At 34.9% G+C, this 12,990-nt stretch overlaps 1 protein-coding gene across 2 annotated transcripts in view; it reads right to left on the bottom strand.

The window, feature by feature from the left end:
• Window positions 1-12,236, bottom strand: part of apc (APC regulator of WNT signaling pathway) — a 35,842-nt gene extending 23,606 nt beyond the window's left edge. The window contains exons 1-3 of one of the 2 annotated variants that reach the window (XM_077243682.1): window positions 12,018-12,236; window positions 11,185-11,224; window positions 3,499-3,651 (exon numbers count right to left, since the gene is read on the bottom strand). In XM_077243682.1, the coding sequence (XP_077099797.1) occupies window positions 3,499-3,633 (135 nt within the window). In that variant the 5' untranslated portion in view covers window positions 3,634-3,651; window positions 11,185-11,224; window positions 12,018-12,236. Of the gene's footprint in view, window positions 1-3,498; window positions 3,652-7,059; window positions 7,258-11,184; window positions 11,225-12,017 lie in introns of those variants that run through there. The other variant, XM_077243683.1, reaches the window with a different exon arrangement.
• Window positions 12,237-12,990: the final 754 nt, after the last annotated feature.

The following is a 12,990-nucleotide window of genomic DNA, read 5'->3' as shown; positions in this document are numbered from 1 at the left end:
TTAACAATAATAGTTGTTAATGTAACGAGTAGCTGTAAATGTAATAAAAGTATGCAAATAATGACATTTTTAGTAATTATAGCAATATTCAGTCTTGCCGCACATTTTCTCGTTGGAAATACGGCACATAAAGGAAGTAAAATTTACTTGTTTCATGCTGACCATGTGTGTCTTCAAAGTGACCAAGAGCAGTTTACCAAAGCATAATGACACTCTATATGGCAAACATGATGACATTAAACACACACAACTGCTAACTTTTAAAACGGACACCTTTACTGCTGCTTTTCCCAATGATTTTCCCCGAGCCAACCAAAAAAAAAGACCTCTCTTAACCCTTAAGGATTTTGCAACGTATGAACATGAGGAGAGACAATCTGCTTCCGCTTCAAAGATTCTCCCTTAGCAACACCAACCTCACGTCTTCAGAGCAACATAAATTCCCTTCAAGACACTTTCACACGTGTTAAACAGTACAAGGCGACCCGTTTCCTAGCTGATCTTCAGCACGATATATCTGCACATATCTTCATCATGAACTCGTTTGAACCTTGTCTTTAAATTGCGCGGACAATCTGGGTTGACAGGCTCGCTTTAAAACTTCCACATTAGCCAACTTTTAATGTCTCACCACCACATTCATTTCGGGCCTAAAGTTCTTTCTAAAACCCTCTCTCCTTTTTCTTTTCCTTCCCGAGAGACTGCCAGGTCACATCCAATTTCTTAATGTCCACCTAGCAGGCTGCCGCTTCCACTTCAAAAGCTCGACTCAAAGAAGTGCCTGAAAATACTGCCTTTGGTGTCAGAAGCTGCTAGAAGAAAGAGTACTTAGTGGGGAATCAGAGGCGGAGGATGACATTTTAAGTCTTGAAAGTCTGCGACATTAAAAGCAAGCCCAACCATACAGCATTTGGATGACAAAATGAGTCGCTGAGGCGTTTAAGTACAAACCCTTTGAGGTTGAACTGAAATTGATAAAAAGGTAGGAGGAAAATGTACAGAGGTCTAGTTGTTCCTGTTCTAGTTTACTAGCACTCTCTCTTCAGAATGTTGTAGGTTTTAACAAACTGGCTACACAATTTTACACTGCTAGTTATTGCATGACAATGAAAGATTCTGAAATTATTTTTCATTCACCAGAATAACCTGCACCATTCAATTTTGCGTAATATATTGCTGAGGGATGATGCATTTTTATAGGCTAAACCCAGATTGCAAATTAGCATTTACCACTACATCCTGAAGTCAATGGGTTTTTGGTTAAAAGGCTGAAATAAGGTCTGTGGTTGGCACGATTTATTCTGTGACATAAAAACATCAGTAATACTCTATTGTATTTTTTGAAGTATTTACTTGCTAACGAGTCGCTAAATGGTTGGACTAGAAAGGTTGTTGAGGACATTAATAGTCATCACGCCGAACAGGTAAACTACTACTTACGTAAGACTACTTACTAGTCTTCTTTTACGGTTTATAATTGCTATTCTAAATCAAACTTTCAGTTTCAGGGAATTTTTTTTATAAATAAAGACCAAAAAGAGCTGTCAAATTAGTGAAGGCAAAGAGTATAGAAGAACAAGAGGCGAAACTCTGATGCTTTTTTGGTAACAGCCACTAGGTGGCGCTTCGGTAGCGCGGCCGCCATTTTGGCGTGAAAAAATTCCAACTGGAGTCACTGGACAACAGCACAGATAACAGTTTTTGAGGTAGTTTTTCCTTGCTTTATTGAGTATTTCCATTTTATGCAACTTTACACATTTACTACTATTATTAGTTACCAACTCCACTACGCCTGAAATATATTTTGTATGTTTTAATCCCCTGGATCATGCTACAAACATGATGATCTTATAGACCTTATGCACCAGAGAAACGAGGGCGACGCCATCTTTAGAATATTGTCTTTGAACTTCCGTTTTTGCGGTTGCTCTGTATATTTCTATGGCATCGCTGTCCAGCAGTAATTAGCTGGTGAAGTTGATTTACTTATTGTAGAGTTAACGAAACTTATCATAAGCATTGTAAAGCATATGTCTTAACAAATGGACCTCGGAAATTTTTTTAACGAGCCGTTTATTCATAACTACGCAAGATCGCTGTGAAAATACAGACCGGAAGTCAAAAGACAACGAATCAGCGCTGAAAAGAGGCGTGGCTACATAAGGTCTATAGAATATGATGGACAGTGGCTGTGTTTTTTTGTTTACATAGTCTTGCTATGCTTTGGTCATTAATATAAGATAGTACTGGGAAAAAAAAGTTGACTGTAAAGCTATTCTATTGCTGTTATACATATTTATTGTCCAACATTCCAATTATCTGATATAGCATGTCCTTTACTTCATTATATGTTGGTATTAATTCAGTGTTTGTAATGCTAATACTAAAGGTTTTGTGGGAAAAAAGTCAAAAACTTGTCTAAGTCTGTGAAATAAACTGTTAAAAGAGATTTGATGATCACTAGTCTAGTGATTGTATTCTGTGTTGTCATCATTCAGTTTGGATTTGATCTTTACTTAAAAAAAAAACTTACTTAAAAAAATAAATAATAATAATTACAAAGCAGCTGATATTGCCATAGCAACAGCAAAAAGCCAGTGGATAGTGATGGGATGTCCGGCTCTTTTCAAAGAATCGGCTTTTAGAGCGGCTCATTCGCGAATGATACATCAACACTAGTGGACTGCCGAGTCGCTTTCACCCCAAAATGGCGGAAGCGTAGCACTGCTGCTGGGCGCTTTTGTTGGAATGGAACGTCCTATTGAGTTTCGCCTTTTGTCCTTCTATACTCTTTGGTGAAGGTGACACTGAAGTCATGTGACTGGTGTATTTTGTTTACAGCTTACGTTTAGCTTTTTAATTCTGCTGATTGTATTTATGCTGTAAAATTCATGAAAGTTGTATTCATTTGTGAATATTATCATGATGAACAAACAAAATGCTTATGAATCAAACTTTTTATTAGTAATCCAAAACCCAATGGAAAATCCATTGGGTTTTTGTCAAGGAGACCAGGGTGATGCTAATTTATGGGTTGGTCTACAAAAATATAACATGGTGATATAGCATAGATCACAATAAAACAATATTGATATTCTTTGTTTAAAATACAGTAATTCAAAAAGCTGTTTTATTTATAGTATGCAATTATATCCTTTGGATATTGGTCAAGCAGAAGTAATAACATAGTAGAGCACTAAAATATACAGACATGAATAAAAACAAATCAATGCAAATGTCAATACATCACTGCTGGTCTATAAACTTCACACATAATACTACACTTATAATTCATACTTATAAATAGGCACTTCTTCAGGCTCAGTTGTATAAAGCACTACTTGTTTTAACAGCACACTTTTTTGATTTGGTAAACGTAACACAAAAATACATCATCACTGCAGCGCTGTGAGTCAAAAAACTTAAGTGAAGTAGGTAAAAGACCCGGTTTTGGTGTCGTGTTGTCAAGAACACGGTTAACATAAAAAGGCACTGTACCTTCATATTAGACGCCTCAGTCTCTAGTTTGGTGAGGTGGTTGGAGTTGTCCTCGAGCTCTTGTCTAAGGTTGGAGTTCTCCATCTTTAGTGCCTCCACTTGCTTCAGCAGCTGATCATAAGATGCTGCAGCCATCTTGGACTATCTCTTGACCTACAACATGCAAGAACGGAGGAACAATCACATGTGAAGCTCGATTAATATGACTGATGCCAAAATTGATTGATCATCTTTGACTGAAATACACATTGACCAAAGGGAGAAAAATATCTGCAGATCAATTGATTTAACCAATATATTAGCCTATTTGTCAAGATCAAAATAACTAAAAGTGAAAAAATAACTGATCAAAGGAAATAAGCAAACACATAACTGCAGAATCAGCATTTACATGGTGACATAACAAAATATGGATCACAATAAAACAATATTTCTATTCTTTTTTAAAATATAGGAATTCAAAAAGCAGTTTTATATGCATTGTGCAATTCTATCCTTCCCTCGTTTGGATTTTGGTAAAGCAGAAGTAATTATAGCTTTAGTTTGCTGCATGTTTGACCTTTTTGCAGATGTGTGCTAAAAATGCTTTAAAATAACACATATATATACACACATACACACAGAATAAATAAATGTGAATAAATGTGTATAAATATATTCTTTCTGTGTGTATATATATATATATATATATACACAAACACAATATATTTATACACGCATATATAAATATAAATATATATATATATATATATATATATATATAAATATATATATATATGTGTGTTTACATATATACACATTCATACAGTATATGATGTACAAATTTATATTTCATACCTATATTTATATTTTTCAAAGCATTTTTTCTGAGCAAGTCTGTGAATATGCCAAACATACTGTAGCATTACTTCACTGGACACTACAGCTAATACTTTTACATACATCTTTTAATATCTAGTTAAAAGGACAAAAAAACATAAACATGAGGCTTAGTAAATGTATAAGTGTTGCCCAGAGGGCTTCCTCTTGTGTGAGGTCTGTAAAAGACCATCAGTGTCATGTGTCAATCATGAGTGAGCATCATCCTCTGAACTCTGATGTTTGCCATGTAGTCAATGACCACGTCATGACACTCATAAAGAACTATAACACACGTGCCTCACGTGTGTATGTGGATGGCAGAGCCGATGCCTCTGGGCCATTTTTTACCCTTGCAGTGAGCCCGGTCAAGCAAACCGTTCTGAAAGACAAAGCGAAAGTTTCTATATTTATCTCCGTCCTGAAGTGAAGGCCTGATCAACCATGTGGAAAAATCTATCACCACATCGCCACTAAATTACCACTGACATGCTAAAGAACAGCGGCAAACCCTGTTCAGCCTGCTTGCTCTCTGGACTACTGATAAAACATAATAATGTGTGCAATCGTACCAAATAACTAGATAACTTTATGAAGAACCTGTTTTATGGTAAATATGCTCACCTCACCAACACACATGATTTGAGGAATCATGCAACACTGCAGGATGATACACACATTGAACCTTTATACTTAGCATCAAATCAGTAACTTATATGAGCAGTACAGCTTTCTGCATTAGCATTCAAAAATAGTTTCTGCCAAAATACCAAATTATATTCTCAGCATTAGGAATATTGATGGCTTGTGAGGAAAACAACATTTTCAAAATACAGAAATAGGGAAAAGGACAAAAAAAGAGAGCATATTGCATGCAAAAGAAAACATGTTATGAAAGGGAAAAAAAGGCCCATCAAAATATTGAAATGCTGCAGGATGATGCACACATTGAACTGTAATACTTCATATCACTAACATGTAAGCCATGTAACTATGTGCATTTGCCTTCAAAAACAGTTTCTGCCAAAATACCAGATTTCCCAGAGCAAAAAAAAAAAAAAGTCAAACAAAACAAAAGCGACTTGCCTTACAGGAATACATCACAAGCTGGTATCATGACAATTTCACAATGCACAATAAATTGAATTCCTTCCATTCCACTTTCACCATATTATGCACTGCCCTGGTTTTACATTAACCAACAGCCTACATTACAAGCAGCCTGACAATGTGTCAGGGATCATTTGCAGCTGTGTCCAATCAATGTGACTGTGCTACGGATTCTGCCACTGTTTCCAGGGCATCCACGGCCAATATGAAGCAGAATATATCAATAAAGGGAAGATACCTCTATTTGGCATTTCCTTACAGATCAGATTTCTGATGTGAAGGTCATTACATGCAGACAAAAATATAGCTAGAACTTGTATGTGTGAACCATTCTAAAGCATATCTTCGGTCTGCATAATCCAAATAATTACATCAAGATCTTGCTATTATAAAACAACATGAATAATAAACCAGCGTGGATGGATACATATGATTTAATGCCAACAGCACATTACACACGCTTTGAGCTGTTATGAGTGCGATGAGCCACAGAAATCTGCTGACACACATCTGATGACACACATTTAGTGAAAAAAACAACCCTTGCACTTTTAAAGGTAATAAAAGGCTATTAAAAGGTAAACAAATGTATTTTATAATAAATGTTATGCTCGCATATCTTGCTGAACAATCCTAAGTGTAGCTTTACAATTTTGTAGTTATTTACAGAAGAATCATGAAAATGCAATTTTTTTATATACATTTATAAATGATTTAAAAACCTGAAGCAAAGCTCTCTTGGCATGTAGACACAGCAAAATGGTCGACATCTATTCAGCAAAAAGGCTTGAGGTATCGAGACAGAATCAAAAGGAAACAGGGAGGAGTGGAAGAAGAAAGACTCATTAATATTTCAGCACTTTCCTCAAATCTGTATCACAACGCATCTGAATTTGTTTTCACCTTCACGCGTCTTTAATACCATAAATAAAGCGCATTATTTCACTATTGCAACTGTGCATTTTTCTGCATTTATTCACCAGAGGTGCAGTTATGCATGCAACGCTTATGATGCATTAAAGCAGTCACCTCTTCCCCAGCAATGCAAGATACAAAATTCCCTGCAGACAACTGCAAGAGATGCCCTTCCCTCCACGCACAAAGACACAGTGATCATCGTCTCACACGCACCATCATCTAACGTGCCAAACTAACCCGTGTTTAATCCTGAAAAACTGACAACAAATCCACCATTAAACGTCTGCTTTGTTCAGGCATCGCCAGCTACATCAGAAAAACCCTCTCTTGCAACAGCCCCTCCATCTTGACAGGGGCAATTATCGCTTACATTTACTGTGGAATCCGTGTCCACAGCCGAGATCACTAGAAATAATCAGCCTGCTAGCGCATCTGTCCCTGCACGGCACAAAAGAGGCTTTTAAAGCGCCCCGATGATAAAGCCAGAATCTGAATCTATGCACATCCCCCCACACCCTCTCAATAAACAGCCATCAAGACAAAAGGGTTTATCGGCACCGCCTTGCTATACCGCACAAACGCGCTATTATTTCCTCTACACTGAATAGCTGGAATACAAGACCACACATCTGTGCGTTTGCATCAAGAGATCGGGGCGTTAAAACGGAGACTTACCCCATTCTGCACCAGTGACAGCCTCCATCCCAGCCACCCATCAACTATGTCAGTTGCCAGAGAGCATCCAGCCAGCACTGAGTCACATGGGCGGGCGCTCGGCCAATCAGAAGGCGGCCAGCCCAGGCCGGTGTTGGTGCAGTGGCTGATGGTGGCTGGCCAGATTTCTGCCCCACCGTACAGCTGCTTCCCCTGACTGGGTTTAAAAGCTCTCGTGGGGGGGAAGCGGTGCGGTCCCGGGCATGCATACTGGAGATGTCTTAACGTCTGAAGGTCACATGACCCGATTTATAATAAAGGGATCAATATGGCAGCCTAAACCGGACCATATAGAAGATGCATGTTCAAGGACAACAAACTGACAGATGTAATTGAAATCTAAACCGACATTCGAAATCAAATCGAAACCAACATCGCTAACTGCATCTAAAAAAACCGAAAATTATGTACAAAAAAAAGCCTGATTTAATTGGCATATTACATACAGGCTGATAAACAACTTTAGACATTATAGTATGAAATGTAACTATATGTATTTATTTTATAATACATGCAATTAATAATTATATACTTGTGTTAAAATTAATTCAATAAGTTACACATTTAAAGGGTTAGTTCACCCAAAAATGAAAATTTTGTCATTAATGACTCACCCTCATGTCGTTCCAAGCCCGTAAGACCTCCGTTCATCTTCGGAACATAGTTTAAGATATTTTAGATTCAGTCCGAGAGCTTTTTGTCCCTCCATTGAAAATCTATGTACGGTATACTATGCGGATTGACAACAGAACCGGAAGAGAATACAATGCTGAATAAAGTTATCGTTTTTGTTATTTTTGGAACAAAATGTATTTTCGATGCTTCAAAAAATTCTAACCAACCCCCTGATGTCACATGGACTACTTTGATGATGTCTTTATTGCCTTTCTGGACAAGGACAGTATACCGTACATAGATTTTCAATGGAGGGACAGAAAACTCTCGGACTAAATCTAAAATATCTTAAACTGTGTTCCGAAGATGAACGGAGGTCTTACGGGCTTGGAACGACATGAGGGGGAGTCATTAATGACATCATTTTCATTTTTGGGTGAACTAACCCTTTAATAATTTAATCATTGAATCAATACAATTACATGTAATCTACATGTATTCATTTAGCATAGTTTTATCCAACTGAACAATACAACAAGCACTACTTCCAATTACATTTTCCATGCAAAATGCAGAAGTAAACAGTATCTCCACAAATATATGTACAAAAAAGCCTTATGTAAGACTCTTTCTGACACTGCATAGACATAATATCTATCATTTACTCACAATAGATACTTTTACCCAAACCAACTTTCAAATACTACACAAGTGATTCAAATACTTCCAAAATCTTCCATGCAGCATGCACAAGTATGCAATATTTCCATCACAAAATACACATTGACCAGTTGCTTGCACAATAATGGACCTTATTCATGAAACACGAGCAGAACGAATCTGTGTAAACTGCTCATCAATCCATTTGGCACAAATGGCGTACAAATGGTTTTACGTATGATTTATACAGTAATTCGTTCTGCTCATGTTTCATGAAAAAAGACACGATTTTTCCTTTCACAGATATTTTGAAGCCATAACACAATGTATACATAACATTTGCTCCAAAATGTGAAGGGAATAAAAGGTTTTGTATATGGCTAATGGCCAGAAAACGTTCTCCCTCGTGTACATTAAATGAACAAACCAAACTGTATTCAAACTAAACTAGCCACATACATCATGTTCAAATTCAGTGCATCAATCTGTCTTAAACAACACATTAACTTGGTTCATAATCAGTACTATTTCGTTACACTGGTGTTAATGTCCATCATTGTGTGTTTGCTGCTACTGTGCAACTTTATCATTGCAATTACAGTCTCGAGAGTTCCTGAAAAAGCCTTTGTGAATAATAAATCATGCTCTATAAATGGCTGTGATTTGGTTCTCAAACTGAGGCAGTGAATAGATAACACAGACACTTCCATTGCTTTCTTTACACATGCTGGAAGTGGGGTTTTTTTCATGTAAATGAGCTTTCGGTCTTTGAGAGCTGAAAAACGGCATTGGCAGAGACTCTTGTTGGTCAGCCCTCTCTTGTGGTGCAATTTAATGGGAAACTGTCCACACTTTTTCTTCCTGGTGTGGGAAAACATTTCAAACAGAAGGAGAAAGGCCTTCTTAAAGTTTTGTGCCGTTTAAAAAAAACTTATTTAAGTGTCCATGTTCATTTAGTGCCTTAAATATTCACTATGTAGGATATAAATGCAGTAACACAAATATTTCACTACATACTCTTTTTTTATCAATTTGATAGGTGTTCAGCCAAAATACACCACTTTTCTGGATAAAAGAACATATTAAGCTGTAAGAGACACTCACTAAAAGTAATTTGAAAGCATCTTTGCACATCATATTGTAAAACACACCAAACAGGCCAAATCTGTGACTCACTTCATGTTTACTCACTTCAGAACGAGATTAAATATTAATAAGGTCTTCAAAACAACTTGTGCACATGAAAGTAAAGATTCAGCTAACTTTCTTTATCCATTTAACCCTCAACAAGAATTCACAAGATTGTCAATAAAACTCAAAAAAAAAAAAAAGATAGGCCTGCGAAAGGAATACTAATACAAACTTAAATGAATAGTTCCCCAAAATTCATTATTTAGCTACAAATATTTACTTTATTCAATTTATAATTTATGCAAGGCAGGTACAAATCAGAACCGGCCCAACCTATTAAAGGCATAGCTAAATGTGACATTTATTACAATGGGTTTATGTGAAGATGTTCACTTAAATTAAAAATGTATAGCTTTCAATTATTCTGTAATGTTGAATGGCTATAATTAGTAGCTAAAATTCTAGGGGTGTAACAATATATCGCAATACAAAACTACAACAATATGTACTGTGGATAGTGACAATATCTATTGTGTATTTCACACAAAATGAAATATATATATATATATATTATTGAATATAATATATAATAATGCAATGGGGGAATATTTGTGGGTCCTGATAATGCCAAATGTGTTTATGTTACCAGTAAAAAGTGGCCTACATTATTTTAAATATAGCCTATAGTGACAGAGTACCGCATATTAGTCTGAAATAATTCTATAATATTCATGATTCAGAATCATGAATATGTTTTATTCTGGTGTTACTATTGTCTTGTTCATTGGGTTTCCAACACAAGTCCAAGCCTATTCATTTACACGCACAATGTAATACCAAATTTACCATTTTAATCTACAGTACATTTTTTGTTTACCCTTTATCATGTCTTGGAGTATCGCAATAATATTGTATCGTGAGTTCAGTATTGTGATATTGAATCTGGACATGAGGGTCTCGTTAAACCCCTATAAAATTCATGTAATAGAGACATCAGTATTAATACTGGTATCAGTGATACTGGCCTTCATTCGTAGTGCTTAGTAAAAAGATGCCATTAAACAAATATTTAAAGTGTACTGTTTTTCTACATTATTTTGGAAATTCAATGTTAAAGTATTTCAACATAAAATATAATAAAATCTTTAATGTTAGGTGCAATTCATCGCGATTAATTACAAAAAATGTGATATTAATTATATCGTTAAATAAAATACATATCGTTTGACAGCACTACTTAAACTTTTTTCCCCATGGAACACAAATGGAAACATTTTTGGATACCATTCTGGTCACTCTTTTCCATGCAAAATACAATAAATGAGGATTTTCTTTCAAGAAAAAAAAACAAGCAACAGAATCCAAAGCATCCAATACAATTAACAACACACTAACATAAAATAGAAATATTAAAACTGCCTGGATAGCTTGTGGTTAGGCCCAATATCACTGCTAGATTTCCCATGAAAGATCTTAACCGCTCCAGCAAGCGGCATCAGATATGACAACAACAGCTGAAACAATGTCAAACCACATTCAAAGGCTCTGTCAAAGCAAAACAACACAGATTACGCTTCAGCAGGGGACTGGTAAAAATAACAACACTATTCTTCATCTCAACTCTTTGGTGTCACTCAAAGACCATCATAGTGATTTAAAAAAAAAAAATGTTTTCCTCACCGTCTGCCAAGGGTTGCAGCACAGATCCACTACTGGACTCCTGCAAAGAAGAATAGAGTTCATCAGAGAGTTCATAGTAGTTTATGATAGTGCAATTTTGATTAAAAGAGTAGAATTAGAGGAACAATGGACTTTGTTAAAGCAGGTTATTAGAGCAGAATTTATAGATCAAAATAAAAGTCTGTGAAGTGTAGCAGATTATTAGTACAATACCAGTGTAGAGTTTATTGCGGTACTAATAGAGTTTAATATTGAAAAATGAATATGGTATCTTCCTAGTAATGAGATGGGAAAAGAATTGTAGGCAATTTAGAGGAAGAAAATAGAATTCTCTTCTTGTAGAGAATGATACATACATTTTTGTTAAGAAAAAAATACATAGTATAATTTAAACAATTTATATAAAATAATATGAGGTATGTAGCATAATATTAGAGTACAATACCATTGTAGAGTTTATTAGAGGACGTACAAGAAATAACATTAGTAAAGTATAGAGTAAACTTTATATTTCAAAGACAAGTTGTTAAACATTGTAGAGCAGTAAAACACACAATATACAGATATGAATCAAAACATATCAATGTAAACGTCAATACTGATGGATGAGTGTTCACATCATTGCTGGTCTATAAACTCTTCACACATAATTACTTATAAATACACACTTCTTCAGGCTCAGTTTTAAAGCACTAACGTTACTTGTTTTAACAGCAACTTTTATGATTTTATAAACTTAACCAACGCCTTATTAACACATATTTCTTTACGTTATTGTGTATCAGAGCTTATTGTGTTAATATAAATTTTACTAAAGCTAGTTTAAGTCTTACCTGCACAAACATTCGCCTCTTCCAGTAAATAACTCTAGTTTATCGCCCAGGTCGGAAGAGATCCCGTGAATTCATATTGTTGGAGGCCTATAACCGGATATTTCTCTGTTCGCTGATTATATCATTTGTTTGTTTGAAACTTTTTCTTCTTTTGTGTGAGTGATTTTCTGCTCAGCAGCTCCAGTCCCCGCGACGCTTCGCCATATTGTTAGTGGAGTCAGACTTTGAGCATGCGCAGTGAGCTGTGTGCTCACAACGACACCATGCGGCAGGTTAAAGAATTGCTTTAATCTGTTGTGATGTAGATATTAATAATAAATATAAAATAATAATAATAATAATAATAATGTATCATTAACAATAATTTAATCATTGTAGTAAATTAATCAAGAAAGTAAGCATTACTGTCCTCAGCAAAAGAAATTTAGACAGAAACGTTTTCGAAATCTTGCACTGCCTGAAAGAGCCTGATATATTACAACAGCAGAAATGATTGCAGTTACTTTGATATTTTCCTGGAAATGCAATGGAATATCTTTATTTATTTTAATTTTCGTACAAATTAATAGATCTAAAATGCAAATCTATATAATGATTATATTATTACTCCTTATAATTGAATTATTGATTATAAATAATAACAATGTTTTATTTATTAAATACATTATTTGAGGAACTGTCAATTATTACATATTAAATAATGTAAAAAAATATATTAGGTATATTTCAAAAGTTTTAAATCAAACAATATTATTACATATATTATATATATTTTAAATATTATATAAAATATTTTTACGTTACTTAATATGCAACAATTTAATTATTAGAGTATTTGATTATGATATACTAATTATTAATTACAATAATAATGTTTTATATAAGGCCTACATGTTATTTTTCAAGTAATAGCCTAAATTGATTTAAATAAATTGAAAAAAGAAAGAAAGAAAGAAAGAAAGAAAGAAAGAAA

Source organism: Siphateles boraxobius, unplaced genomic scaffold (genome assembly GCF_051911475.1).
Source record: "Siphateles boraxobius isolate OS27281-9 unplaced genomic scaffold, OSU_SipBor_1 25, whole genome shotgun sequence".
NCBI lineage: Eukaryota > Metazoa > Chordata > Actinopteri > Cypriniformes > Leuciscidae > Siphateles > Siphateles boraxobius.
This window is presented reverse-complemented; position numbering and strand designations above follow the sequence as displayed.